The sequence below is a fragment of the Suricata suricatta genome, chromosome 10 (genome assembly GCF_006229205.1).
Source record: "Suricata suricatta isolate VVHF042 chromosome 10, meerkat_22Aug2017_6uvM2_HiC, whole genome shotgun sequence".
Classification (NCBI taxonomy): Eukaryota; Metazoa; Chordata; class Mammalia; order Carnivora; family Herpestidae; genus Suricata; species Suricata suricatta.
In genome coordinates this window covers 63,873,715-63,900,075 of record NC_043709.1, presented here as the reverse complement: position 1 = coordinate 63,900,075, position 26,361 = coordinate 63,873,715, and the positions used below count along the sequence as shown (strand labels likewise).

General features: G+C 57.3%; 2 protein-coding genes across 6 annotated transcripts; one reads left to right on the top strand and one right to left on the bottom strand.

Annotated features, from left to right (window-relative positions):
* Positions 1-16,851, top strand: KCNH3 (potassium voltage-gated channel subfamily H member 3). 2 transcript variants are annotated; one of them, XM_029955066.1, is made up of 15 exons: positions 1-157; positions 1,589-1,822; positions 2,288-2,422; positions 3,229-3,362; positions 3,797-4,040; positions 4,417-4,574; positions 4,659-4,866; positions 8,728-9,012; positions 9,302-9,501; positions 9,842-10,091; positions 13,351-13,568; positions 14,296-14,627; positions 15,013-15,119; positions 15,715-15,791; positions 15,889-16,851. In XM_029955066.1, the coding sequence occupies exons 1-15, from the start codon at positions 82-84 to the stop codon at positions 16,483-16,485; spliced, it is 3,255 nt and encodes a 1,084-aa protein (XP_029810926.1). In that variant the 5' UTR covers positions 1-81; the 3' UTR covers positions 16,486-16,851. The 2 variants fall into 2 exon arrangements, with proteins under 2 accessions (XP_029810926.1, XP_029810927.1); XM_029955067.1 differs by lacking the exons at positions 15,013-15,119; positions 15,715-15,791; positions 15,889-16,851 and having other exon boundaries at positions 14,300-14,412.
* MCRS1 (microspherule protein 1) lies at positions 16,842-25,977 on the bottom strand. 4 transcript variants are annotated; one of them, XM_029955092.1, is made up of 14 exons: positions 25,896-25,977; positions 23,946-24,084; positions 23,456-23,594; positions 22,696-22,854; positions 22,437-22,546; positions 21,467-21,575; positions 21,083-21,221; positions 18,864-18,939; positions 18,465-18,493; positions 18,257-18,349; positions 17,996-18,078; positions 17,761-17,848; positions 17,388-17,515; positions 16,842-17,272 (listed from the first exon to the last, which is right to left on the bottom strand). In XM_029955092.1, the coding sequence occupies exons 2-14, from the start codon at positions 24,053-24,055 to the stop codon at positions 17,186-17,188; spliced, it is 1,350 nt and encodes a 449-aa protein (XP_029810952.1). In that variant the 5' UTR covers positions 24,056-24,084; positions 25,896-25,977; the 3' UTR covers positions 16,842-17,185. The 4 variants fall into 4 exon arrangements, with proteins under 4 accessions (XP_029810952.1, XP_029810949.1, XP_029810950.1 ...); XM_029955089.1 differs by lacking the exon at positions 25,896-25,977 and adding an exon at positions 24,273-24,724; XM_029955090.1 differs by lacking the exon at positions 25,896-25,977 and adding an exon at positions 24,605-24,696.
* Between the last annotated feature and the right edge of the window lie 384 nt (positions 25,978-26,361).

Genomic DNA, 26,361 nt, shown 5'->3' with positions numbered 1-26,361 from the left:
GGCGGCCGGGCTGGGCGCCCTCCCCCGGCGCTGAGCCCCCGCGCCCCGGAGGGATGGGGCGGGCGGCCACGGCCGCCTAAGATGCCGGCCATGCGGGGACTCCTGGCGCCGCAGAACACCTTCCTGGACACCATCGCCACGCGCTTCGACGGCACGCGTGAGTCTGACCTTCACTCCGCTGGCTCCCAGAGAAGCCCTTCCCTGCCAGGGTTCCTGCAGGTCCCGCACCCCGACATCTCAGCCTGGCTCCTTCCTGTTAGCACCCTCTGTCCCCAACGCCCCAATTGTAGCCGGGACCACCATCTCCTTCTAGAAGCCGGTTCCCGAAAGGTCCAGGGTCAACTCTACCCCAGGCTGGGCAAGACGGCCAGAAGTCTCCAGCTTTGAGGCCCCGGATGCTACTTGTTAGCTAGAGCGCGAACCCCGACCTAGTCGACCTAACCCACCCGGTCCCTGCATCTAGCGCTATCCCACTGACTAACACAGAAGTGGAGGGGCGGGGTGGCGAGGGGGTGGTGAGGGAGATGAGCGGTGCTCAGGGACAGCCGGAGGGTTAAAAAAAAAAAAAAACGGATTTAGAAAAGAGGTTTGCAAAAGGAGATAGAGTAGGCGTAGGATTTAGGAGTGCGCTGTTTGTCCAAGCTCACCTCACCGCCTAAACCCACAGGGCTCCTCTAGACCCCAAAAGATAGGTTTGGGTACTCCCACCAAAACTGGAGAAGTTTGGAGTAGGCAACCAGAGCTTCTGGATCCTGGGTTCCCAGGGCTCTGAGCACAGGGAAGGAAGGTGGTGAAAACCCCCTCCCTCCTTCCCCTCCTCCCCAATGGGGCTTCCCAGCTCTCTGCCTAGCACCCTTCATGATCTTGCAGTTCTGGATAGGTGGTGGGAGCCCATCATTGAAGCACCCCCCCACACACACACACACACACTGGCTTCTCCATCTGCTTTGCCCTGCACTTGGCTCTTGCAGCCTGCTGATTCAGTGCCCCCCACTCCCCAATACACTCCTGGCTCCAAGCAGTGCTGGTTCAGCTACCTTTCTTACACCCCATTCTTGATCACATTCACGGATTCCTGAGCCCCGGTTGGGCAGGTGGGATTCAAAAAAGTGCAGGATGGATGGTGGCCTGGACCGCCTCCCATCCAGGTGGGTTCCAGTGAGAGGAGCCAGATAGCCATGAGTGGACCTGGCAGAGGTAGGAGTGGGGCTGAGGCTGCCTAGAGCTGGTTGTGCAGCCCTCTTTGGGCATCCCAACCCGACCCTATACCCCAAGCTGCTTCGGACTTGGTTCAGAGGGCACGATTCCCACACAGGGCTGGAGTCACCAACCTTAGTGTCCACAGGTGTTGATTCCTGAATATACATGTACACACATGGCTAGGAGTGGACCCTTGCAGGGCACGGGTACACACGTGACACACTGATTCTTATTTATAAACAGCACCTGCCCTAACTCCCAGCCCCCCCGCCCCACAGAATTCTTGGGTTTGTGACACCCACCCTTTGGTTGCAGGCATTAGGAAAGAGGGGTGGTAGACCCCGTGCCCCTCCACCCCATGCCTCCTCTGAGAGGTGCTCTCTTGCAGACAGTAACTTCGTGCTGGGCAATGCCCAGGTGGCGGGGCTCTTCCCCGTGGTCTACTGCTCTGATGGCTTCTGCGACCTCACGGGCTTCTCCCGGGCCGAGGTCATGCAGCGGGGCTGCGCCTGCTCCTTCCTCTATGGGCCAGACACCAGTGAGCTTGTCCGCCAACAGATCCGCAAGGCGCTGGATGAGCACAAGGAGTTCAAGGCTGAGCTGATCCTGTACCGGAAGAGTGGTGAGGGGCCGCCTGGCCAGCCCACCTCACTTTTGAGACCTCACCCAGCCTGGCACCTCCTCCATCCACTGCCCCTGTGTTCATCCCCATCTTCTCCATCTCCCCATCCCATCCTGTCTTCACCCGCACCCCTTACTTTCTCCGCCCCATCCGCTGTCCCTGGCTTCTCTCTCCCATCCCCACCTCAGCCTCAGTCGCCACTCAGTTTCCCACCCCAGCGGGAAGATGTCCCAGTTTCAGTAGGACTGAATGGTCTATGTCTAATGGTCCTCTCTGCTCTCCTTTGCCTTCCCCTACCCTCCCTGTTCCATCAAGCCCTGTCCTAAATGGAGCCAGGCTGCCGCTCCCTTCCCAGAAAAGCCCTGATCCTGCTTGTATCTTGGCTGGGGCGGGTGGCAGTGGAACCTCTGTCACCTCAGGCAAGGTGGAGAATGGGAGCTGGGCTGAGTCTGTCTTTATGCCCAGGGCTCCCATTCTGGTGTCTCCTCGATGTGATACCCATAAAGAATGAGAAAGGGGAGGTGGCCCTCTTCCTGGTCTCTCACAAGGATATCAGTGAAACCAAGAACCGAGGGGGCCCCGACAGCTGGAAGGAGAGAGGTGGGTGCCCTTGGGGCTGTTGATTTTAGCTGCTGTGGGTGGGGCTTTGGCACCCAGCTTGGGCACACGGGACCCCCATTCTCCTGCACTCAATGAGTACCACTTCGCTGGGTGAGAGCTCTGTGCTGCTCCTGTCTCCACGTGCCCAGCTATGGAAAGCTTGTTTCCAAAGAGACCAGTTGAGATAAAGTTGGAGTTTTGAAGCCAACTTTACTAAGAAACTGAAAGCAAACAAATTCCACTAGTGCCTGTGAAGTGCCATTTTTGGACCAACTAGTGGGACTGAGCGCAGACCCACTTGGTACCTTCCCCTCACACAGAGTTGACTGGAGCCCTGGCCAAAGCCCTCTTTTAGTCCCTGGGACCTTTCCCCTCTTGTATCCTTCAAGGGCTGGGGAGGCCTTTGGCCAGCTCAGAAGCTGTCACTGGGGACAGCTGGGATGCCAGGGGTACTCTCCATCCCTCCTACCCACTCCGGCCCTGGCAACCACCTCCCCACTCCTTTCTCAGTGCCCTTTGGAGATCCTCTCCTGCCTTTGCCTAAATCCAGACCTCCTTCTCCTGGAAGCAGGCCTGGAGAGCAGACTCTGTAAGCACCCAGAGGACTGCCCCTTGCAGGGGTTGGCAAGTGCCCCAGAAGTGAGGGTCCTGGAGCCCCCAACTCTAAACAGACTAACCAGTCAATGAGTCACATCATTGTGCACACCACACATTTCATGGGCCAGCAACTGGTGTCCTACACCCAAGACCCTAGCTGGGGTGTGTGGGCACTCCCCCCCTCATCTTTATGGGCCCCTCTTTTGCAGGGGGTGGCCGGCGCCGATATGGCCGGGCAGGAGCCAAAGGCTTCAATGCCAACCGGCGGCGGAGCCGGGCTGTGCTCTACCATCTGTCTGGGCACCTGCAGAAGCAGCCCAAGGGCAAGCACAAGCTCAATAAGGTGGATTGCGCATAAGGGTGTGTGTTTGGGGGGCAGGGTAGGGTAGGGGCAAGCTGAGGAGATGGAGGAGGGGAACTAAGCCCACCACAGAGAAGATGTCCAGGGGACCACCCAGGCCCCACTAGCACTTTGAGGGTGTCGGTTGAGGGAGGGACTGTCAGATGCCTGATCCATCATAGAGTCTTGGCCCTGGAGTCAGATGGGACTTGGATCAATGTTGGCTCTTCCTCTAAACAGCTGTGTGACCTCAGTTAAATCAATGGCTTCTCTGATCCTCAGTCTTTTGATCTGTAACATGGGGGCTCTAATGCCTATGTGAGAGGTTGCTTTGAGTATGCAGGGGAGAAAGGAGGATGCCTGTCCCGGACCCTATCCAAACTCAGCTTCTGCAAATTTCCTGTCCTCACTGGCTGGACCTGCCTGGCCTCATTCAGGGGGTATTTGGAGAGAAGCCAAACTTGCCCGAGTACAAAGTAGCAGCCATCCGAAAGTCACCCTTCATCCTGCTGCACTGTGGGGCACTGAGGGCCACTTGGGACGGCTTCATCCTCCTCGCCACCCTCTACGTGGCTGTCACGGTGCCCTACAGCGTGTGTGTGAGCACAGCCCGGGAGCCCAGCGCCGCCCGTAGCGCCCCCAGCATCTGTGATCTGGCCGTGGAGGTCCTCTTCATTCTTGGTATGTGTGCCCTGTGCCTCCCACCCCACCCTGTGCGTCCCTTGGGCTTTGATGGGGATAGTCTGCATGGCTTCCTCTGCTTGCTGACAAGTGTCCCCCATGCCCTCCCCCTGTTTGTGGCCTTGGGCTTTGAAATCAAACCAAGGTTCCAAACATGTCTCTCCTGCTAATGGGTTATATGACCCTGAGCTGATGATAGCCTCTCCAAGTCTCAGTTGCTCCCTCTGTCAAATAGGTATAATAGTATCCACCCTTTAGAGTTCCATGAGAACTAAGAAGGCAGGAGGCCCCGGGCAATGTCACATACTGAGTAGGTGCCCAGTACAGTGTGGCCCCTCTTCTACTCTGTGCTGAGTCCCACCCCGACTTCTTGCAGACATCGTGCTGAATTTCCGCACCACGTTCGTGTCCAAGTCAGGCCAAGTGGTATTTGCCCCAAAGTCCATTTGCCTCCACTACGTCACCACTTGGTTCCTGCTGGATGTCATCGCGGCGCTGCCCTTTGACCTGCTACATGCCTTCAAGGTCAATGTGGTCAGTGTGGCTGGACTGGGTGGGCTCTGGTGCAGGGCAGGCGGGGCTGGCCCTGGGGTGACCTCCCTGTCTCCCCTGCCTCAGTACTTTGGGGCCCACCTGCTGAAGACGGTGCGGCTGCTGCGGCTGCTGCGCCTGCTCCCGCGGCTGGACCGCTACTCGCAGTACAGCGCCGTGGTGCTCACCCTGCTCATGGCTGTGTTCGCCCTGCTGGCCCACTGGGTGGCCTGTGTCTGGTTCTACATCGGCCAGCAGGAGATCGAGAGCAGTGCCTCGGAGCTGCCGGAGATCGGTATTAGCGGCTGCCTGGGCGGGGTGTGTGTGTGTGTGTGTGTGTGTGTGTGTGTGTGTGTGTACATATGTAACAGAGGGATGTGTCTGCTCAAGTGTGTGTGTGTCAGGGAAGTGTGAGTCCATGTGTGTGTTTGTGGGTCAGGGATGTGTGCAAGTCTACATGTGTATCCGGAGCATAATGCAAGTAGGTGTGTGTTTGTGAGAAGAATGTGGGGGCTGGTGTGTGTGTGTGTATGTGTGTGTGTGTGTGTGTGTATGTCTGTGTGTGTACAGGTGTAACTGTGACAGAGCCACTACCTTGAGGTAGGCCTGTTCTTTAGCAGCCAGGCATAGTGGAGAAAGCCTGGTGGACTGCTCGGGGGAGTCCTATTCACCCATCATGCCCTCCTTGTAACCTTAGCTTTTGTCACATTCTTCAGGCCCCTGCCCGCCTGAGAATCGCACCCTTCTCAGGAGAAGGCCATGCAGGGAGCCGCTGCCCTCCTGGGTACTTCTGGTGCCTGGTGCTTTCCCACCACCCTCTTGGAATCCCATCCCCCACACCTTGGCCCCTAAGGCCTTTCCCCACTCTTGTTACATCTAGGCCCATCCCTCTCAGCTGCTTCCCTGGTCCTCCTCCCCCAGGCCTAAAATGCAGCCTTTCTCTGAGCCCCATCGGTGTACTCACTCTCCTTCACTTCACCTCTACTTCCACTCCTCCCCCTGCTCGCCTCCCACTCACATCTTAACTCCTGCCAGGAAGGCTCCCACCCCCACCTCTCCACCGAAAATGGCACCCAGCAGGTTGCAGTGACCTTCTGGGGCCAAACCATTATCCCCTTTAAGTCCCTGTGGCACCCGACTCTGCTAACCGCATCCCTTTGAGCTGCTTTACCTCTCTGCCCAAGAACTGGAGCCCTCCGCCAGCCTCCTCCGGCCCTGTCTCCTCCCCTCCCTTTGCCCCCTGTGATTCCACTGGTGCCACTGCACCAGCTCAACCATCATCCTTCCTCTAGCTCTGAACCATTCTATTCCAGCCAGTTCTAACTCTTCATACCATGAGGTTTCAAAACCAAACACACCTTCTTCCTCCCTTGCCCTCCAGCCCTCTGGTGGCTTCCCAGTAACTGGTCTTTAGTGCTTGTTCCAGCCCGTGGGCAACAGGCCAGCTGCTCAGATGGCCTTGCATGACCACCTGCTCCTTGGTGGGGTCACCAGGAGTACAGCTGGGCCTTAGAAGCATGCTCCGCTCAGTTCCCCGGGACAAGGAGGCTCTTGCAAATTCACTCTCCCCTGCCAAGCCCACAGAGACTGGTGGCCCCTGAGGCCCACTTGGATATTCCCCAAAGCTCTAGTTGCCCAGCACACGGAACCCGGCTGCTGCAGGCGGCGTCAGCTCCTTGGCACCTGCCCTTCCCAGAGGGAGGCCGTGGTGGAGGCAGACCCAGTGACGCGGTCAGGGGGTTGGGAGGCAGATAATAGTGATGCAAAGCCCTGATCCCAAAGTGGCTGACACACCAAATCCCCAGGTCAGTTCACACCCAAATAGGACTCCTCTGAGGCCCATGTCCCTGTGTCTCCTTTGTGCTGACCACCTCACAGGGGCTGCTCAGCTGACCTGAAGAATGTCTTCGGCTCTTGGAGGGGCTCTGAGTCCCACCATGGAGAACATGGGCAAGTGGGGAGCTGGCTGTTTTGCAGATACTCATGTTAATTTTTGTACCCTAAGTTCTAGAGTGATTTCATTCTATTTGGGGCTGGTACGAGCTCGCATTAGGGGAGTTTCCAAGTCCTTCACATCATCGTCTCCTTCTTTCTCCAGAGAACCCATTCCCCAGCTGGGTCAGAGCCACACCCAGACCGCCCAGAGTCCAGCCTGGGAAGGGATTTCTGGAAGGGGAGTGGCGCCCCCTCCTGGTCTGGCTCAGGCGGGAGGCCCCTGTCCCTGGCTTCCCTGCCTGAGTTCCACCTGGCTGTCCATGGTGTGGACACAGAGTTCCTTCCCCTATTCCCATTAGCCCTGTGGAGATGGTCTGGATTTTCAAAAAATTGTATTAAATGCTGAGGGAGATCACTCAGGGCATTTCTCAATGAAAGCCATTGGAGAGCCTCCCCACACCACCAGCTCCAGGAGCTGCCAATGTCCCATGGCCAAGACAGAGAACACAGGCCTCTCTGGAACCTTCCCCTCATCCTCCTGCTTCTCATCTCTTACCGCGCCCCCCTCCTTACCTGGAACTGGCTTCAGCTCAGGGGCCTCGCTGAATAGTGACTGAAGAGTTTTGCACACTCCTGTGAATCCTCACAGCACACCTCGAGTTACAGGAGAGCGAGCCCTCACCTTGGCTCAGGCCTTAACACATCTCAAATTCCTTAGCTGGGAATTTGATGCCCCCTCGTGTGAACCCCACACTCCAGCTAAGCTGAGCTGCTGCTTACACTTGTTAGCATCCCTAGGGATGACCCAACATGGCCCTTCCCTAGATCAGGAACAATCTCCTCTCAGTTTCTTTGAAGCAAAACCCTACCCATCCTTGGAGACCAAGCACTAATGTCCCCTCTTCTAGGAAGCCCTCTGGCCCTAACCGATAACCTGTTGGTTTGAGCCCCATCAGGTGTTGTGCATGAGGCACGTGTTTGTGAGATGCTGAATGAACAGGTCTGAGGTGAGCAGGGCCATGGAGACGGCAGGGAGCAGTGTGTGTAAGGTGTTAGGAGAGTGTGGAGCAGGGAGGCGGCGGTGTCGAGGTGGGAGGGGCAGAGAGCATGTGGCGAGGTGAGTTCCACTGCAGCCACAGGTCCTGAGCCCCAGCCCCCGGCCCCCACACCTGCCCTCTGTGTCCACTCTAGATCTGCCCTCTCTCCCTTGCTCCCCGTGATCCCCCACTCTGCCAGGATCCCTGAGACCTCTGTGGACCCCAGGAACCCCCATCCAGCACCCCAGAACTCCCACAGCCTTCCAGCTAGGTTCAGAGTGACTGTGGGTAGCCAAAGGTCCTGAGGGAGCCCAGTACTCAGCTCTGCCTCCTGCTGAGTCCAGACCAGAGACTGTGGGGCTGATGTGGGGACTAGAGCACGCTCAGCTTCTGCCCAGTGTCCCAGGCTGGCCCACGTCTGCACGTGTGCTCGGGAGCTGCTGTGTGTGCACAGGTGCCTGCCTGTTTGGGGCCTTTGAGTGTGCTCACCTGTGTGCTCGTGTTTGCCTCTCCTACCTGGGTGTCTGAGTGCAAGCACCTGTGTGCCCTTGTCTCTCTCCCAAGTGTGCACAGGCTTCTCTCAGTGTGAGTGATTGTGGCTGTGCTCACTCATGTGTATCCTCATGCTCAATTATGCGGAGCACATCTGTGGCCTTGATGGTGCGTACGCACGTGCCCACGTCAGCGTGCTTAAGAATGTGACAATGGGATTGGGTGGTTTGTGTGGTTGTGGGAGGGTCAGGGTGAAGCGGTCTTCTGGAGCAGGTGAGCTCAGGGAGAGAACAAGAGGGGTCTGGGTGGACAGGGCAGAGGTGGTGGCCTCTCCTCTCCGTCCCTGGGAACCAGAGTGGTTGGTGCAGTCCCTGTGTCCCCCCAGCCAGGCCTGTTGCCTAGGATTAGTGCCAGCCATGGGAGAGAAGGTGCAGTGTGCCTTGCTCCGTTCTTGGCATCCCCAGACACCAGCTAGAGAGACAACAGCCTCATCCTCACATGCTTGACCTGGTGAGGGTTGAGGGGGTGGACAGGGTGTGCTGGACCAGCAGAGGACGAAAGTGGTGGGAAGACATGGGGGAGGGGGGTCTGCATTCACGTGTTCCCCGCCCCGGGGGAAGCAGTGGGCACACGTGTGCCCGTGGTACGGGAGTGCCGTCCCACTGGCTTAGGCGTCTCCATCCCCTCCCCAGGCTGGCTGCAGGAGCTGGCCCGCCGTCTTGAGACCCCCTACTACCTGGTGGGCCACAGCCCCACCACCGCAGGGAACGGCTCGGGCCAGAACGACAACTGTAGCAGCATCAGCGGGGAGGCCAACAGGACGGGGCTGGAGCTCCTGGGCGGCCCCTCCCTACGCAGCGCCTACATCACCTCCCTCTACTTCGCGCTCAGCAGTCTCACCAGTGTGGGCTTTGGCAACGTGTCCGCCAACACGGACACCGAGAAGATTTTCTCCATCTGTACCATGCTCATTGGTGGTGAGGCCCACTGCTTTCCCTGTCCTGGACCCACTCTCAAATTTTGGCTCCTGGTGGCCCTGACTTCCCACCTTCTCCTAGGGGCCCAAGGTCCTTCCCAGAGGTTCTTCTGCTTTGGGGGACCTGAGGAACACAGAGCCAGGGCCAGGGGAGTCGCATTTGGCTGCAGGACTCTCTGCCACAGAGCAGCCCGTGCCTTGCCGGATGGGTGGGGGGTGGGAAGGACACATGTGTCCAGCGTGGTGTCCGGCCGGGCCTGGAGGTGACCCCCTCTCGCCACCCTCCCCAGCCCTGATGCACGCGGTGGTGTTTGGGAACGTGACGGCCATCATCCAGCGCATGTACGCCCGCCGCTTTCTGTACCACAGCCGCACCCGTGACCTCCGAGACTACATCCGCATCCACCGCATCCCCAAGCCCCTCAAGCAGCGCATGCTCGAGTACTTCCAGGCAACGTGGGCTGTGAACAACGGTATCGACACCACTGAGGTGCGCAGGCCTCCAGGGCTGGGCCTTCCAGGAGTGTGCACTTGGCCTAACATTCCCAGGAGTGGGCTGGGGGACAAGGAATTCTGGCCTCCACACTCTCGGGGCAGGGGCAGTAGTATGGGGCAGAGGGCAGTCAAAAAGCCTTGGAGGCCTTTCTGCACCCTCCTTAGGCCTGGAGCCGCCCTCCTTGCCAGTACAGGCATGGAGCCTCAGGTCCCCCCCCCCACACACAGACCTTCCCCCTACTCCTGAGGCCTGCAGGATGGAGGTAAGGGGGGCTGGCCGGAGGCTGCCTTCCACTCTGCCACCACTAACCCCCTGCACCTGCTCCTCCCTGCAGCTGCTGCAGAGCCTCCCAGATGAGCTGCGCGCGGACATTGCCATGCACTTGCACAAGGAGGTTCTGCAGCTGCCTCTGTTTGAGGCCGCAAGCCGAGGCTGCCTGCGGGCGCTGTCCCTGGCCCTGCGTCCTGCCTTCTGCACCCCTGGCGAGTACCTCATCCACCAAGGGGATGCTCTCCAGGCCCTCTACTTCGTCTGCTCCGGCTCCATGGAGGTGCTCAAGGGCGGCACTGTACTTGCCATCTTAGGTTTGTGAGGGCAGGAGAGGAAGTGGGGGCTTGTGAGAGGTGGGTGGAACCAGGGCCCTAAAGGCAGAAACATGGAGAGGGGACACAGGCAAGGCCACCCTGGGGAGAAACAGCCAGGGTGGAGTCTGGAGAAGCTGTGGAGCCCTGGGCAAGGCTCAAAGTGCACCCGGTGACCACTGGGTGGCAACACAAGGAGATGGGAACTATCCTGTAGGTGTTCAAGGTCCCCGAGGGAGTGGACGACTACCAGCCTGTAGCCTATGAGGGGCTGGGGCGGATCAGCAGTTCCTGCCAAGGACAAAAATCAAATGCTGGGGACGGCAGTGCTGGAGAGAGTGCTCAGGCAAGGCTGCAAGAGGGGAAGGAGAGCTGTTCTCTTGGGGCCCCTCCACCAGGTCAGGGGAGGGGGGGATTGTGCTTTCCTGGGGCTGGTCACAGAGAAGGCCCAGGGCCTCAGCAGGCGACAGCAGGGCTCAGATTCTGCCTATCTACTTCCCTTCTTGGCAAAAGAAAGAGGTGGAAATGGATCAAGTCCCTGGACAAGGAAGAAGAGATTGCAGTTGTGGGATGGACATTAGAATAATGCTGCTCCCGAGGGTCTCTCCGTGGGGCTGGCCCATGGGTGCTTCAGCTCACACAAACCACACAAAACCCACGGCAGAGGCACTGGTGTTGTGCCTGTTCTGCACTGAAGGAGCGGGAGGCTTGGAGAGGTTCATGAATTGGCAGGTGAGATTAGAACCTAGTCTGCCAACCCTAAACCTCGGGCTTCATACACTGTGCTTTCAGGAGCTTTGCTCGAGGGAGAACCATATCCCCAAGGAAGGGCACAATTTCAGGATGGTGGGATGCACGCCCTAGGCTTTAGGAAGGCACATGCACAGCACTCTGGGAAACAGCTGCAAGTGTCCATGGCTGTGGGAGGCTCCCAACAGTGACCCCGCCAGGCAGGAACTCTGCAAGCTGCTTGGGTAATGGAGGGCCTCACACAGGGGATGGAAGTGAGGTGAATCCTCGGCCAAGTGCTCATAGACTCACTGTAGGGATGGCCGACGCCTGGAGGGGCTGAGGTTTGTCACCAACCTGGAGAATTAAGAAGACCAGATGCCCAGCAGCAACTGTGCGTCCCTCCCCTCTCCCCTGAGGAGGAGGACCTTTCAACAGGAAACAGGAAAAAGAAATGCCACAAGGGGGTCTTGGAGGTAAGAGAGAGGCAAGAGGCTGCCACACCTTTCACTTTGTGTCTTTTGTGAATTTGGCTTCCGGACCTAGATGCCTTTTATGCCAGGACTCTCAGTAAACGGAATTAAGGCCACTCACATATGCCTGGTAGTCCTTGAGAAATGCTGGAGAACGGAGAGATTCAGAAGGACAAACACAGATTTTGACAATTGCAGACTGGTCAAGACTGTTGAGAGGATTATTAAACAGATGGTTTTCATCTCGGAGCCAAGGAAGCCGTGTGGCTGGGAGCTGGCATTGGTCCTGCAAGAACATCTCTTCACTGCTGCCACGCACCAGGTTGCAGAATCATCGCATTCACTATTAAGAGGAGCCTCAAGAATGTCCGCCGCCTGTGCCTCAGGTCTTCACCCCGCTGCCTGTGTCCCCAGCACTTGAACTTCTGCCACCTTTGATCATCTTGTCCCTACCCATATGTTCCAGAGGAATTGTTTCCTCCGTTGACTTGATGGCTCTGGATGCCCTGCCATATGCCTGGTTCCCCACCACCTGGTTTTCTGCTTTACTTTCACTCCTGCCCCCACCCGCCTCCTTAGCTGAACACGCAGGGGCCGCCCGCCTGCTGCTGGCCGCTGAGGCTCACCGTGCAGCTCGCGGGGCCCATTCTGCCCCTACCTCTGTGTATCACTAACAGCTAAGCACGTACAGTCGGCTGTGGGGGAAGGAGAAGAGAGAAGTGGGCTGGGTGACGGTGCCAGGAAGACCTGAGGGGGTTGGAGAGCTGAGCTGGAGGTTCCGGCTGAAATGCCAGCCTGGAGGGCAGTCTCTGGTCTGAGACCAGTGGCATGGAGCTCTGTCATTGGTCTTGTCCTTCCTATTTCTCAATTCTATCTCACCTCTTGGAGGAAGACAAAAAATACACACTTGTCTTCTTTCCAGATGACACACAGGAGAGAGAGCTCATTCATCAGATGAGCACATTGAGATCCAAACAGCTCTCAGAAGGAACCAGAAGGATGGCCCAAAACCAAGAAAATACAATTTAACAGCAATGCCTTCTACACTTAGGTTTGAGCAAAAGTCCATGAACATTTACAGGAGCTGCTGAGCTCGGTCCTGCTGGCAGCACGAGGCAGCCCACAGTGGGGGTGGCAGTGATCTATCTTCTTCCTTGAGGGTAAGGAAGCGCCTTCCGATCTTGGGAACTCCAGCAGTGGGCTGAGCGGCCTTGTGAAGGCAGTGAGTGCTCTGCTGGGAATGATCTCCAGGGGACTCTTGTCCAGAGGGAGAGAAAGGAAGCGAACTTTGATCGTCTCTGTCAGTCACTTGACCTACACTAACTCATTTACTCCTCACGTGTCCCCAGTTGGAGACACACTAATTTATTGATTGTAAGACGCACAAATTTTCCATACAATTTAACATCTGAGATTGGGACGTGGACTCTAATTGATGCCATTTTACAATTGCTGTCAGCCAGGTGGCAGTCCCAGCTGGGTGGTGGGAAAATCTTACATTGACACCTTCTGGTAAGCTCAAGAAAGCACCAGGACCCCGTTATCTGTCCTACAAGCACCAGGGCTCGGGGAGATGAAGAAACGTGGCTGCCAGACACGTTCACTGTGCCTCGTGGGGCACGAACCTGCTGGTTCCTGGACCAGCCCCACCTGAATCACCTGTGAGGCTTGAAAAAGACCAGATGGTGGGGTCTCCTGTAGATTGTTATGATGCCGTAAGTAGAGAGGGGGCCCGGATTCCAACCTACAGGCAGCCTCGGAACCACGAGAATTGTTGACTGCTCAGCGGTCTCAGAGCTAAAATTCAGATGTGTTGCAGGACAGTGTCTTTCATCCCAGCTGTGGTTGAGCTCCTGGGTCTCAGTGCTCTTCACTCCAAGTCTGTCTGAAGAGCCAGAGACCAGGAGCTGGGGTTGGCTGGAGTCTAGGCCCCTCTGCCCCTCTCGGTCTTGGCTCCGAAGGCCCCACTCAGCTCTCAAGGGAAGCTCAGCTGCCTCTGCTTGACCCCCTGTGCGTGGGCTGAGGGGCAGGGCTCGCTGACCTCTGCTTCCGCTTCCCAGGGAAGGGTGATCTGATTGGCTGTGAGCTGCCCCGGCGGGAGCAGGTGGTCAAGGCTAATGCTGATGTAAAGGGGCTGACCTACTGCGTCCTGCAGTGTCTACAGCTGACTGGGCTGCACGAGAGCCTCGCGCTGTACCCCGAGTTTGCCCCACGCTTCAGCAGGGGCCTTAGAGGGGAGCTCAGCTACAACCTGGGTGCTGGAGGAGGCTCCGCAGAGGTGAGGGCACCGGGAACGTATGTGGAGGGAGCTGGGGTGGTGGCTGGTGAATGCGGCAGAACTGAGGTTTGGGGAGGAGTTGTGTGAGCGCCTGGCCTGGTGTTAACACCCCCACATGTTGTGGGGGGTCTACACTCTTCCATCTCCTGTCCCTTCACAACCACACTGTCCTTCAGAGCCCAGCCCACCTGTGCCCCATCAGCCCTGCCCGCTCTCCCTGACCTGCCTGAGGCGGCCTGGCCTACAGCTGAGTCTGAGGGATGGGGCCCCTGGGCAGGGCCGGGCACTGGTCCTCCAGGCTGCCTCTGAAGAGAGCCCTGCGGCTCTCGCTGCTTCCTCACCGTAAGAGAGAACTGCTCCGCGGGGCTTTGAATTTTCCTGGCTTCTACTACTAATTCCAAACCAGTTTTTTAGCACTGTGTTCTTCTGGATACTTTGGTTAGCCTCAGGGACCAAGTGGATGGGTGATGTATCCACGTTTGGCTGTAATTTTGAAGGGCAGCAAATTCCTCCAGGGCTTGGTGGCTTCATGGTGGCAGCAGAAAAGCAGTTTCCCACCCTCCTCTCCTCACTGCCACAAGTAACAACCTCTCCCTCTGAGGGTGGGAGATCTTGGGCATAACAAAGATGGCTCCTTCTAGGGAGATGAGGTCCAGGTGGGGCAGGTGACTGGATGGAGCACAGTAGGGGTTATCTAGGCCGGTTCCCTGTGCCCCACTGTCCCCAGGCAGATACCAGCTCCTTGAGTGGTGACAACACCCTTATGTCCACACTGGAGGAGAAGGAGACGGATGGGGAGCAGGGCACTGCAGCCTCACCAGCCCCAGCGGACGAGCCCTCCAGCCCTCTGCTGTCCCCCGGATGTACGTCCTCCTCTTCCGCTGCTAAGTTGCTATCCCCACGGCAAACTGCGCCCCGGTCCAGACTAAGGAGCAGAGGACGGCCGGGCAGGGCAGGGGCTTCACAAGCTGAGGCCGGCCCCTCTGTTCACCCTCGAAGCCTAGAGGGTTTGCAGTTGCCATCTGTGCCATGGAACGTACCCCCGGATCTGAGCCCCAGGTAAGCAGGCCCTGGGCCACTGCGTTCTGGCAAAGATGGTGGTGATAGGGCTGGGGTCCTGGCCAGACACATTCGTCCCCTGGGTGTCCATCCTTCCATCCTAACCGGTTCCAGCCTCCCCCCGGAAGCCTTCTTGGACTCCACCTTCCTGGGGCCCCTACCCCACCATTTGGTCCATGGCCATTTACTGCTCAGGACTCCCACCATGTCCTGTTGCTCAAGCTCGGATCCTTAGCAAAACTGCAAAGCTCCTAGGGAAAGGGACCAAGTGTTAACCTTTCTTAGGCCCCGAGCTCCAGGCTCCTGAAGCTCCTGTGTGTGGACACTGGGGCACCGCAGTGGCTGCCTGTGGATTGATTTGTCGTCCTGACACCTGTGTCCACAGGGTAGTAGATGGCATTGAGGATGGCTGTGGCTCTGACCAGCCCAAGTTCTCTTTCCGCATGGGGCAGCCTGGCCCGGAATGCAGCAGCAGCCCTTCCCCTGGACCAGGTACTGAGGCCCTGCTCTGAGGTTGGGGTGGGGGCGGGCAGGCAGGGCTGCCTCCTTGCCCTGTGAACCGCTGAGAAGCCTGCAGGGTACAGACTTCTTGCCCTCTTGTCCTTCCCAACATGGATGATTTGGGCATTTTGGTGGTTAAGACCAGCACTTTGGTGTTGGAAGGTAGCTCGGGAAGAGTGTTTGGATCCCTGTGGTCAGCTCTGCAGCAGCAAGATCTTGGTTCTCGCTCCAGCTCTGGTCTGCAGCACAGTTGTGCACTTTAAAAAGATAATGTTGCTAAGGCACTGGGGAGGACAGAGGACTAAGGCGGAAGCAGAATTGAAAGTGGCCCCTAGGCCAGGCAGCCCCGGAAGCACACCAGGAGCTCCCGGGAGTGGTCATGTCTGGAGGACCAACAGAGAGGGCAGCGTGCCTGAGGGTCCCTTGCAGTTTGGGCAGAATTCAACTACGGCAAGGCTGGAAGTGGCTGTTGCTGGCATCAGGCCCTGCCAGGCCACTGTGGTCTGTGCCAACAGGGGCAGAGGCCTGGACTCCATGCCTGTCCTCTTCCTAGTGCTGGGGGCTAACCCCATCCTACTGTTTGTAGAGAGTGGCCTGCTCACTGTCCCCCTCGGGCCGGGCGAGGCAAGGAACACAGACACGCTGGACAAGCTGCGGCAGGCGGTAGGTGAGGGGCAAGGAGGAGGGGGTGGACACAGCTGTTGTGTGAGGTCCAGACTCCTCTCTAACTTCACCCTCTTTCCTACCTCGTTCCCTAAAGGTGACAGAGCTATCTGAGCAGGTGCTGCAGATGCGGGAGGGTCTGCAGTCACTTCGCCAGGCTGTGCAGCAAGTCCTGGCGCCCCATGGGGAGGGCCCTTGCCCTCGGGCATCAGGAGAGGGGCCGTGCCTAGCTGGTGCCTCTGGGCTCCTGCAGCCTCTGTGTGTGGACACTGGGACGTCCTCCTATTGCCCGCAGCCCCCAGCTGGCTCTGTCTTGAGTGGGACCTGGCCCCACCCTCGTCCAGGGCCCCCTCCCCTCGTAGCACCCTGGCCCTGGGGCCCCCCAGCCTCTCAGAGCTCCCCTTGGCCTCGAGCCACAGCTTTCTGGACCCCCACCTCTGACTCTGAGCCCCCAGCCTCAGCAGAGCTCTGCCCTGAGCCCAGCACCCCTGGCTCACCACCTCCAGAGGAAGGGGCTAGGACTGGGCCCCCAGAGCCCACGAACCAGGCTGAGGCTGCTAGTACTGGAGAGCCCCCGCCAGGGTCAGGGAGCCTGGCCTTGCCCTGGGAACCCCACAGCCTGGAGATGGTGCTTATCGGCTGCCACGGCTCTGGCACAGTCCAGTGGACCCAGGAGGAAGGCACGGGGGTCTGACCGCCAGCCCCAGGACTCAGTGTTGCCACACATGCTGCCATCTGCTGCTCTGCCTGGACTCGGGACGGGGGAAGGCATGGCAGCCGCCCCCCAAGACTCTGTGCTGGCCCCCGGGGCTCAGGGTGGGGAGCCTCAGAATTAAAGAGGGCTTAGCCCCCAACTCAGAGTGGGCTGGAGCCTCAGGGGCACGCCCCAGGTTGGGAATCTTGGGGCCCCTCCTCAGCCTGCTCCTCTGACCTGTCTCTGTCTGCGGGAGGGAGGATAGGCCTGAGGCGGAGGGATTTTGCCATCCCCTGCATGTGTCCCTGCCTCACCAGTTCCATTTTTTATATTAAAAAATATATAATAAAAAGAACTACTTTGGAACTTGGTGCTTTTTATTTACAAAAGAAAAATAAAGGAAAAGTCTGAAGCCAATCAGCTGGAGACAAAGGGGGAAGGTAGGAATCTGAGGGGCAGAGGAGGGTGGTCTGCAGAGAAAAGGGGAGGGGCCTGGCTCTAAGGAAGCCGGAGGGTTCCAGCCTCGAGGGGCTTCCCAAGGACCAGCCCTGCCCTCCCACAGAGGCTCAGATCAATGGGCCAGCAGTTGGGTCTCCTACCCACCATGGTTTTTCCAGGAGCCTAAGTTCCTAGCTCCAAGGGGCTGCAATGGCAGGGGAAACGGAGGCCAGAGAGAGCACATGGGTCCTGCCACCACTCCTCACTGTGGTGTAATCTTGGCAGCCTCGGCCCGAATAAGGGCAATGAGGTCCTGGTTGATGAGGAAGACGAATCTCAGGCTGGCAATCTGTGGACAAGAGAAAAGCGGCTGAGGACAGAGGAGGGGCTGGGGGCTAGGCCCACATACTGGCCTCCCACGCCCTGGATCTCAGTATGACCTCTTCACCTCCCTCCCAGCTCACCTCCACCACGGAGTTGTTGCTGAGGCGCCATTTGGAGCCACACAGTACAGGCCGTCCGTCGATGTAAATGGGCCGCCGACCCTCATTGGCAATGAAGAAATCACCATTATTTTTCAGCTTGATGACACCTGTGAGGATGGAGAGGCGAAGGGGGTGATGAAGAGACAGGGAAGGCCAGAAGAGGGCCTGCAGTCCCCCCTCCCCACACTTTCCCAGGGACAGGCTAGAAGGCACCCATGACTCCCAAGTTAGAGATCTTGAAATGCAAGCTGCTCAGCCCCAGATGCTCTGTGCGGGTTCCCATGGAGACCAAGCCACAGGGCAGTGAGAGGCTGGGAGGGACACCCCACACTACTGCCTACTGGTACCTTACCTTGCTTCCGGGAGATCTTCCAGGCCGGACCCTCCAGAGACAGGTCCACATCAATCTGGTTATCCTTGGTGGCTCTGCCCAGGGTGATCTGGGGAAATGGGGCAGGTGAGGGCTGGGACCTGAGGAACAGGTCTACACAGGCCAGGGAAAGACGAGAGATCAGGGGCTAGACACAAAAAGGTCCCAGAGGGCAACACTGGAGGAGGAGAGAAAGCCAGGGAAGCAGAGGCCTCACCTCTCGAGAGCGCATCAGGTACCGCACCATGCGGCCCCGCAGCACTGCCAGCGTCTGGTTGTCGAAGTCAGGAGAGCTCATGCCTGCGAGCGGGAGCAGGTGTGTCAGGCAGAGCCCCCTGAGGGTCATGGGGTGGAAGGCAGGAAGCTGGGGCGTGGGAAATGAGAGGGTGACCAACCAGCCAAGCACAGGGGCTCCGGGTGGGGCGAAAGGAGCTGGAGCAACCCCCACCCCCCCATCCCCAGTCCCCGGCCACCTCACCTGTGATGCTGTCTACCAGCACCTGCCACTTATGCAGTTCCTGTTCCAGCTGTCGAATCTCTCGCTTCTGGCGCCGGTCGGCCACTGTCAGCTCTGGGGTGAGGCAGGGTGGTAAGCAGGGATGCTCTGAGGTCACCAGCACCTGTACCAATGCTCTGTGCTGGCAGGAGCTGCTACCCCCGAATAATCCCCATCAGGGTACACTTACCATGTTCTAGGACCTCATCCCGCATGTCCCTGTGGGAAGGAGGAATCAGGATCACTTCCGGCTCACCTGCCATTACCATCAGGTGCTACTTGGCTCATTAGGGTGTGTCTCAGTCTCTCAGCTGAGCAACCCAGGAGGCTGTTCCTCTGACTTGGGACTAGCCTCCTTCCCTGGGTGGTGGCGGTGGGGATGGTAGTGGCAGTGAAAGGACAAGCCTCAGCAAGGAGACCAGGTGCCAAGAACGACAAGCGGTGCACAAGGCTGGGTGTGGGCTGGGCTCAGGTCTCAGCAGCAGGAGGCCAGGCTGGGCAGTGCCGTCGGGGGAGCTCTGGCCCAGCCCAGGGTGGGGGCAGGGGGCACACTCAGCTCTGTACCCTGTCTGTGGCCCCAGCCACTCACTTGAGCTTACTGTCATCAATCAGGTCCTCTGCATCGGAGAAGTTCAGCACTTGGTCTCCCTTGGGCAGCGGCTGCACTGAACAAAGGACAGGGGGACGGTCAGCACCACTGGTCCTGCTCCACCCTAAGCTGCCCAGCAGTAACTGAACTACGGGGACAAGCTGTGAAGACTGAACCCATGGCAACAGTTTTGCACTGAGCACAGGCCAGATGAGGCACCCTCATTTGGCACGAAGCATTCCTGACATTAGCTAAGGGCAGAGATGGTTCTAGAAAGAAAAGAGAATTAAAGGTGACCTTCTCTGTGTGAGGGTTCTCACACGACCTTGCACTAGGAAGGGAAGGCACTGTTGTCAGCTCCCCTGTGCACACGGAGACACAGGAAGGGTGAAGCTATGTGACTCAGGGTTAGGACAGAGCCAGGACTCAAGCTTGGCTTTTCTGACTCCGAATCCAAAATGCTCCTCTAACACACAATATGCTCCCATATATTTTCTGCCACGCTCAGCAAGGGACAGAGAGGCACATGCCAGTCAAGTCCTGCTCAGGATGCTCCAGAAGTGAGCTGCCCCACCTTACGCCAGTGTTTTTCAAACTGTGGGTCATGATGTATTGACAGTCACGAAATTAGTTTCATTTCTTTCCAAAAAAAAAAAAAAAAAGGAAATGGGGAAATGGGATAGAGTCCATAAGATGTGTTGAGAATAAATACTTTCATGAAAGTTTTTCAGTTTTTGCTTTTGGTTTTTTTCTGATCAAACTGCAAAAAGGGATTGGGGCCCACAAACTCTTGAGAGTTTCTGCCTTAAGGCTAGCCGTCCCCAGGACTGCAGTGTCGCTTGGTAGCAGCACCCACTAGCTGGTTAGTGGCTATGAAACCGTCGGCTGGGGAGTTTGTCAACACCTGGAGTGTGGTCACTGTCCGCCTGGGAAGTGGGGGGCGCTGCACAGGAGCCACAAGTGCTCCACACCCCCAACCCCCTTAGGTCAGACTGTGTGGGAGAGGAGGGACCAGGAGAGTCATCCCCGCCCAACTCCTCTCCCACTGCAGCTGCCTGACATCCCACCAATCTGATACTCAACCAACTTGAGACCTAACCCGTGTATCTACTCTGTTCCTAGGATCTCTCAGCACTAGACAGTGAAGGAGAAATCAAATATCCACAGAAAAAAACTCGTGGAGAGAAAAATTAAACCTCTAAGTTAACAGATACATTTATACAAAATAACTTTCAAAGAAGGCAACTATAGCAGCATAAATCAACTTTATCTGGTGTCCACTCTCTCTGTGGGGATTCAGGGACATCCAAGCCTGAGGCAGAAGCAGAGCTGTGGAAGCTGCAGGAATACAGAGAGCTGCCCGCTAACTGCAGAGACCCTCAGGAAGGGGAGAGAGGGCATTCCTGACAAGATCTCCTCAAATCCTCTTGCACGAATATCTTTCAATAACCAGGAGCAATAGGACCCAGGGAGTAGGCGGAGGGCACAGGCAAAGCCTCATTTCCAGAACAGTGCAGACAACTATGCAGACGCTGATGGACAATCCCATCCGGGAAGAGAGGGCAGAGTGTGTCTGTACTACGCTGCACTACGAAAGCCTGACCCCAAATCCCAAATCGAACTGAAGAGCCTCCTGCACTTTAGTCAGCTGACTTTCCAAGTTTGTCATCAGGAGTGAGAGCTTGCTGGTGAGAGAGAGGGAGCATAGAGTGCTCTGGCCCCTGAAAAAGGAGGAAGGCAGGGGGCCCGGGTATAAAGGCCCAATGGGAATTTCTGCATGGCTCCAAGGCAGCAAGGAAGAATGTGGAGAGAGAGAAGGGGCAGAAAGACTTAGAGACAGTACTAGTACTATGTCTAGCGAGGGAAACGGGGAAGGGTATGCAGCCCCAGGGACTTACACATTTCTTTCAGATTTCAATGTTACAAGACTATATTAACGTATTATTTACATATTGTTAAACTATGTTAAAGGTGACAACAAAAACAGGAAGTGGGAGACAACTTTGCCATTTAGAGTTTTTGCTCAGGAGTACTGGTGGTTTTGGCTACTCTGACCATGCTGCTGAGTATCATTCTAGAAAACCTCCTGGAAGGAAGTTTTGCTGCAAGAGATGCAGGACATTGGGGGCCACTGAGGGATCTGGTACTGGGCACCTGTGCCCAGACAGCTGCACACATACACGCGCACACCCACTCCGCCAGCTCCTGGAGCCAGTTACCTGTCTGGTCCTCCAGCAGGTAGTACTGCTTCATGAGCTGCCAGTGGGCCTGAAGAGCCTTGGCAGTACGGGCCAGGTAGAAGGCATCAGGGTGTCTGTGTAGCAGGTCCTGGAACGTTTCCAAGGTGGGCTGGCTGGTCTGCAGGGCAAGAAGCATGTTTTCAGCATCTGGGTTTTCTCACTCCTGTCTTGGCCTCACCATCCCCACCTCCTGTCCCCACCAGGAGCTGGAAGAAGTGAGAGGGAGCCGGTCTTGGCTCTTCCTAAGGACCTCATCCACAAAGGCCCCTGCTGGGGATGTTTCCAGGCAGTGGGGCCTCCCATATCCATAGTTTTCCCAGTGGTTAGGCCCTTACGCTGCGCTCCCCTGCCCCTCAGCCTTACCGATCCCACTTTGCTTAGCAGCTGCTCCTCAGCCTTGCTAAACAAGGCCTTGCTCTGGATGGCAGCAATGGCTTCTGGGTGCAGCTGTCTCATGGCCTGGCAAGCTAGCCTAAGTGGGTAGGGGGAGAAAGAGGACAGAGTTGAAGGGAGGGGGTCAAGCAATCTGGGGTTCCTGTAGGTGTCAGATTTGAGAACTAGAGGCCAGGCCCTCAGTAGGATGAGCTGAAGGCTTAGCATAGCACCTGTGGACCCATGTGCTTGTTGAAAGCATAACAGGCAACTCAATAAACTAAGTTTCCAGTGTTCACCTCCTTGAAGACACTCAAGGCACAGCCCCCAGAGGCCAATCCCAAGGGAGATCCTGGGACCACCTACTGCCTACACATCCTCTCTCCAAAGCTGAGCCCTGCCCGCTTCCTTTCAGGGCCTTCACCTGTGGCTTAAGTGGTGCTAGGGACCATGGAGCAGAAGACAGGAGGTAAGCACCCCACCAGCAATGCTGACGTTAAAGGAAGTGGCTGAGGAGGAAGAGTGTGTGCTGCGTGTGTACAGACGCTTACTTGGAACTTGGACTGTTGGGAACTTGGTGTTCTTTTGTTCCAACTCCTTCTTATGGAGGAAAAAATTATGGGAGGTCAGTGTGGAAAGGCTAGGAAGTGACCTGCTCAAGACCACAATGCACAGTGGTGGAACCAGGGCTCCTGGCACTCATTCGGTATTTTCTCCATGCTGCTTCTGCAGCTTCCAGATCCTCTGCTTCTGGCATCAAGCCAGGACTAGCAGACTGGCAACAGGAAGAAGCTTCCATCCCAAAGCCTGGCTGCGTTCAATATCATCCCAGAGGATGCAAGGCCCCATGAGTCCTGCCTTGCAGGCCCCTCCCTCAGGCCCTTGTATAATTCTCTCTGTTCCAGGAGCCAAATTCTAGTGTCCTTCATCCTTCCCTGCTGTCAGAGCCAGCCCCACTTACTTGGAGATGACTGGATCGTAGAGCAGGGCGTACCAGCGCTCCTGGACTTCCCGAAGGGTGAAGCGGCAGCTGAACTTCACGCCCAGGTGAACAGATGTCAGGTCGTTGGTCTGCAAGGCCCCAGATGGGTTGGCCCCAGCTCTAGAGCTGGGAGGACCCTTCCCCTGCCACCCCCAGGGTGCTGCTGGGCTAGTGCTGGGGCTGGGACCGCAGGCTGAGGGGAGAGGGGGGACGGGCAGGCTGCAGTGGGAAGCACTACCTGCAGCACGGCATTGATGAGTAGGAGGTCATCGGCAGGCTTCCAGCGGCCCAAATCCTTGGTTACCTGAAGTGGCTGTTTGCTCTTCTTCACACGCTTGGTGAGTCCAGGGGCTGGGGCTGGGCTGGGTGGCACGGGAGTGCTAGGGGCCTTGGATACCTGGGCAGAGGACAGGAAAAGCTCAAAGCCAGCATCAGGGCGGCTGGAGCTTTGGGCCTTGATCTTCAAACACCGTGTGTGGTGGCCCTGGTCCCACCCAACATAAGCAACACAGGAGCTCGGCTTTCTAGTCCCCAGTCCTCCCCCTCCCACCCAAGCACTTCTACATAATCCTTGAACATATGGGGTCTTCTCTTTGCTGGTGGCACCCTCAACCCCAGAGTGGAGGGTGGGTGGGGAGGATACCAGGAAACCACTCTTACTGGTACGGTGTCTCGGGCCAGAGCAATGCCACCTGGGGGTTATTTTTACACCCAGCAATGCTGGGAACAGGCTGTCTGCTCCCAGAATAGATGCACGCTCCATGCCTCCCACACAGAATGTGATACAGGACGCATTGACAGGGTATGTGTGTGGGAGGGCGGTGCAGCAAGCAAGGGGGAGTAAGGAGCGATGGGATCCCAGGAGGGAGGCATCTGAGGTGGGGGCTGGGGCCACCGACTTTCTCACAAGTCTCCTTTGCCAGGGCTCCTGTCAGCTTGCAAAGGTGGTGGGGAAAAACAAAATCTGGCCTTGGCCCCCGTATCTCCTAATCCCTCACCTTCTTCTTCTCACTGGAGGAAGGTTCACTCCCCGAACAGCGCCCTGGTTCCACCCCACTGGCTCCCTTCGCCCGGGTAGAGGACTTAGCCAGGCTGCTCTCCACCAGCTCATCATCAAACTTCTTCCTCTTGATGAACCTGTGGTGAGTCCTACCCAGTGAGCACCCCTTGCCCCTTCCGTAGGACCCACTCACACACACCCTGCCTCTGAAACAGAGCAGGTTCCTGGCTGGATGCTGACTGCTCCGGCTCGGTGGATGGGGCACGGACCCACGATGCTCCCTCCACCCCTCTGAGATGACAGGTTCCATGTCAAAGACCTCAGACTCCCTCCCTTGCCCATATCCCACCAGAGGGACTTGGGAGAGAAAGCACAAGGCTTTGCCAACACTTAGGCTCCGGGGGGGCTTAGGTAGCCATCCAACAGTGGTGAAGGCATGGAGCACCTAATGCCCTTGCCCAGTTCCTGGCCCTCTGAACCCTTACTACCTGGAGGAACTTCTCCGTTTAGGGATGGTGCCCAAGGCCTGGGAGGAAGCCCGCTTCTGCCCTGCCAGCGACTCCTCATCCTCTGAGCGGCTGGCAGTGCCTGATGCCATCAGAGATGAATCTAGCAGCCCCTGAGAATCTAGGAAGAGAAAAGTGGTGAACTCAAGTCTCCTAAGTGCTTAGCAGAGCCTTGAGCCTCTGAACATGGGACCCCGCCTCTGCCCCTCCTCCCCCTGCCAGCCCTCCTGGCCCTTCCCCTGTTTCCTTGACATTTGAGGTTTTAAGGTGGGAGTTCCTTGGCCATCCAGATCCCATCTGGGCTCAGACCTGGCCCAGACCTTCCATGCTGGGCAGTTCTCCCGGTGCCACGTGTCATGTCGTGCAGCACATGGTGCTCAGGTCAGACTGGTGATGCCGACACACCAGGCTCCGGGCATAACTGCTCCCTCTGCCATCAAAATGCAGCCGTGCCAAAGAGCAGGAGCTCAACAGCAAGTCAGTCAATTGTGGCCTCTGCCGAGAGGTACGTGGGTGGTGCTGGCCCAGGGGGAGGTGGCAATGCCCAGCCAGGATGAAAAGACATACGTGCCAGGCACGGGGTAGAATCAGCAGATGCTTGGCGCCTGAGCGTTTGGGGAGCTGGCCTGGCCTCATACTACCTTTGTCCATCCTCTTACAGTCCCAAAGCCACTGGTTCCAAACCACAGGGCTAGGAGGAAGGGTCCCACAGGCTCATCCAAAGATTCTGACCAGGTGAGCTTAGAGGCTGAGAGGAGATTCTGCAAAGGAGAAATGAAGCTCCCTGAGGCACAGGTTTCCAATGGGCCAGCCTCACGTACTACTGGAACAGCTGCCCAGAATCCCATAAGGTAAGGAAGACACAAGCAAAAGAGACACAAGGCTCTATTCTGCCACAATGACCCTGATAAACCAACCGCTTTCTAAAGGTCACCGACATCTTTTAGAATATAAAAGCTATGGACTCCAGGAAAATATACAAACATATAGCATTTTAGGGGGTCCACGGACCTCTATGATTCTACTCACAGTCGCTAGGTGAAGGGCCTCGACTATAAACCAGCAGGAAACAAAGGATTTATGGCTCACTTTTTCTTATCTTCGCTGCCCACTCAGTTCAGCAGCACCACTCTTGCCCTTCCAAGCCAAAGCAGGGAAACGGAGATAGACCTCTGATCTGTCCGTCTAGTTTTTATTTTCATTTTCAGCTTTGGCTGAAGATTTAGCGGGTGATACTGCGAGGAAGCTAAAAAACTTGGTCTGGGAAGTGAACGAATATCCTCCGCCCTGGGGCGCCCGCTCCTAACCCCAGAGAACTCAGTTACTGGGGACAGAGTCGTGCAGCTTTCGGACCCCGCCCCTTCTGATTAGGGCGGCTCTCCGCACAGCTTTCCGGCCCCGCCCCCAGGTGAACTAGTCGCAGGGCTCCTCAAGATACAGCTGGGATTCTTGACACTTGGTGGGGGGGGGGGGGTCAGGTGAAGGGTAGCCCGAGGCTAAGTCTGGGCCCCCTTTCCTTCCCCGGCCGTCGTTCTCCGAGTGCACACCCGAGGCGGGGGATTAGTGCCGGTCTATTTCTGGAGCTCGGGATAAGAGTGGTGAAGTCAATCCTGAAACTCAAAAGCAAAGCACCGCGTGCACCCAGATGCCCTTGCTGCCTTGGTTTAAGCCCCAAGAGCCGGTGGCGAGGGTGAGGAGACTAACTCCCAGGCTGTCTCACCCCATCTTCGGCTTGCCCACCTTTGCGCATGCGTAACATCTTGGACCAGATTCTGGTCCGGTCCGGCCCACGCATGCGCAGATTTTCGGAGCGCTACCGGGGCGGGGCCCCAAACATTATGGGGGGGGGTCCCCCCCCGGCGGCACTCTGGAAAGCTCCATTTCGCCCCAAACTCTGCTCAGAACCCTCAGAAGCGAACCGCGAAGTCTCACCATTCCTAGGCTGCCAGCTCCAACAATTTCTCCGCGGCGACGGCAGCAGCCGCAGGGCCAAACCCTGCTTCCGTGAGGCACATCTACTTCCGGTTCTGCGAACGAGGGAAGGCGCGATCTCTTCCGGTTCGCTCCGGGAACGTGATGAAGGAGGCGTGGTCACGGCAGGGAATGGGTCACCTTTTAGTCGAAATAAAAGGTTTTCACAATTGGGATAACGTAGGGGAAAACATCAGGGATTATAGGACCCAGAAAGATTACTTGCTTGGAGAGAGTGATTAAAGGGAAAGGCGAGACTTGGCGTAGGAAAGACTGAGAGGCGGGCTGGAGGTAGGGTGGGCGGGGGACTCCAGGAGCAATTACCTTTGTTTGATTCCCCCAGCGGTTTTAAAGAAGCTGCTGTGTGTTGGGCCCTGTGCTAGGCACAACACGGGGAAATGCTGTGGAGTTCGCTCCAGCTGGAGAG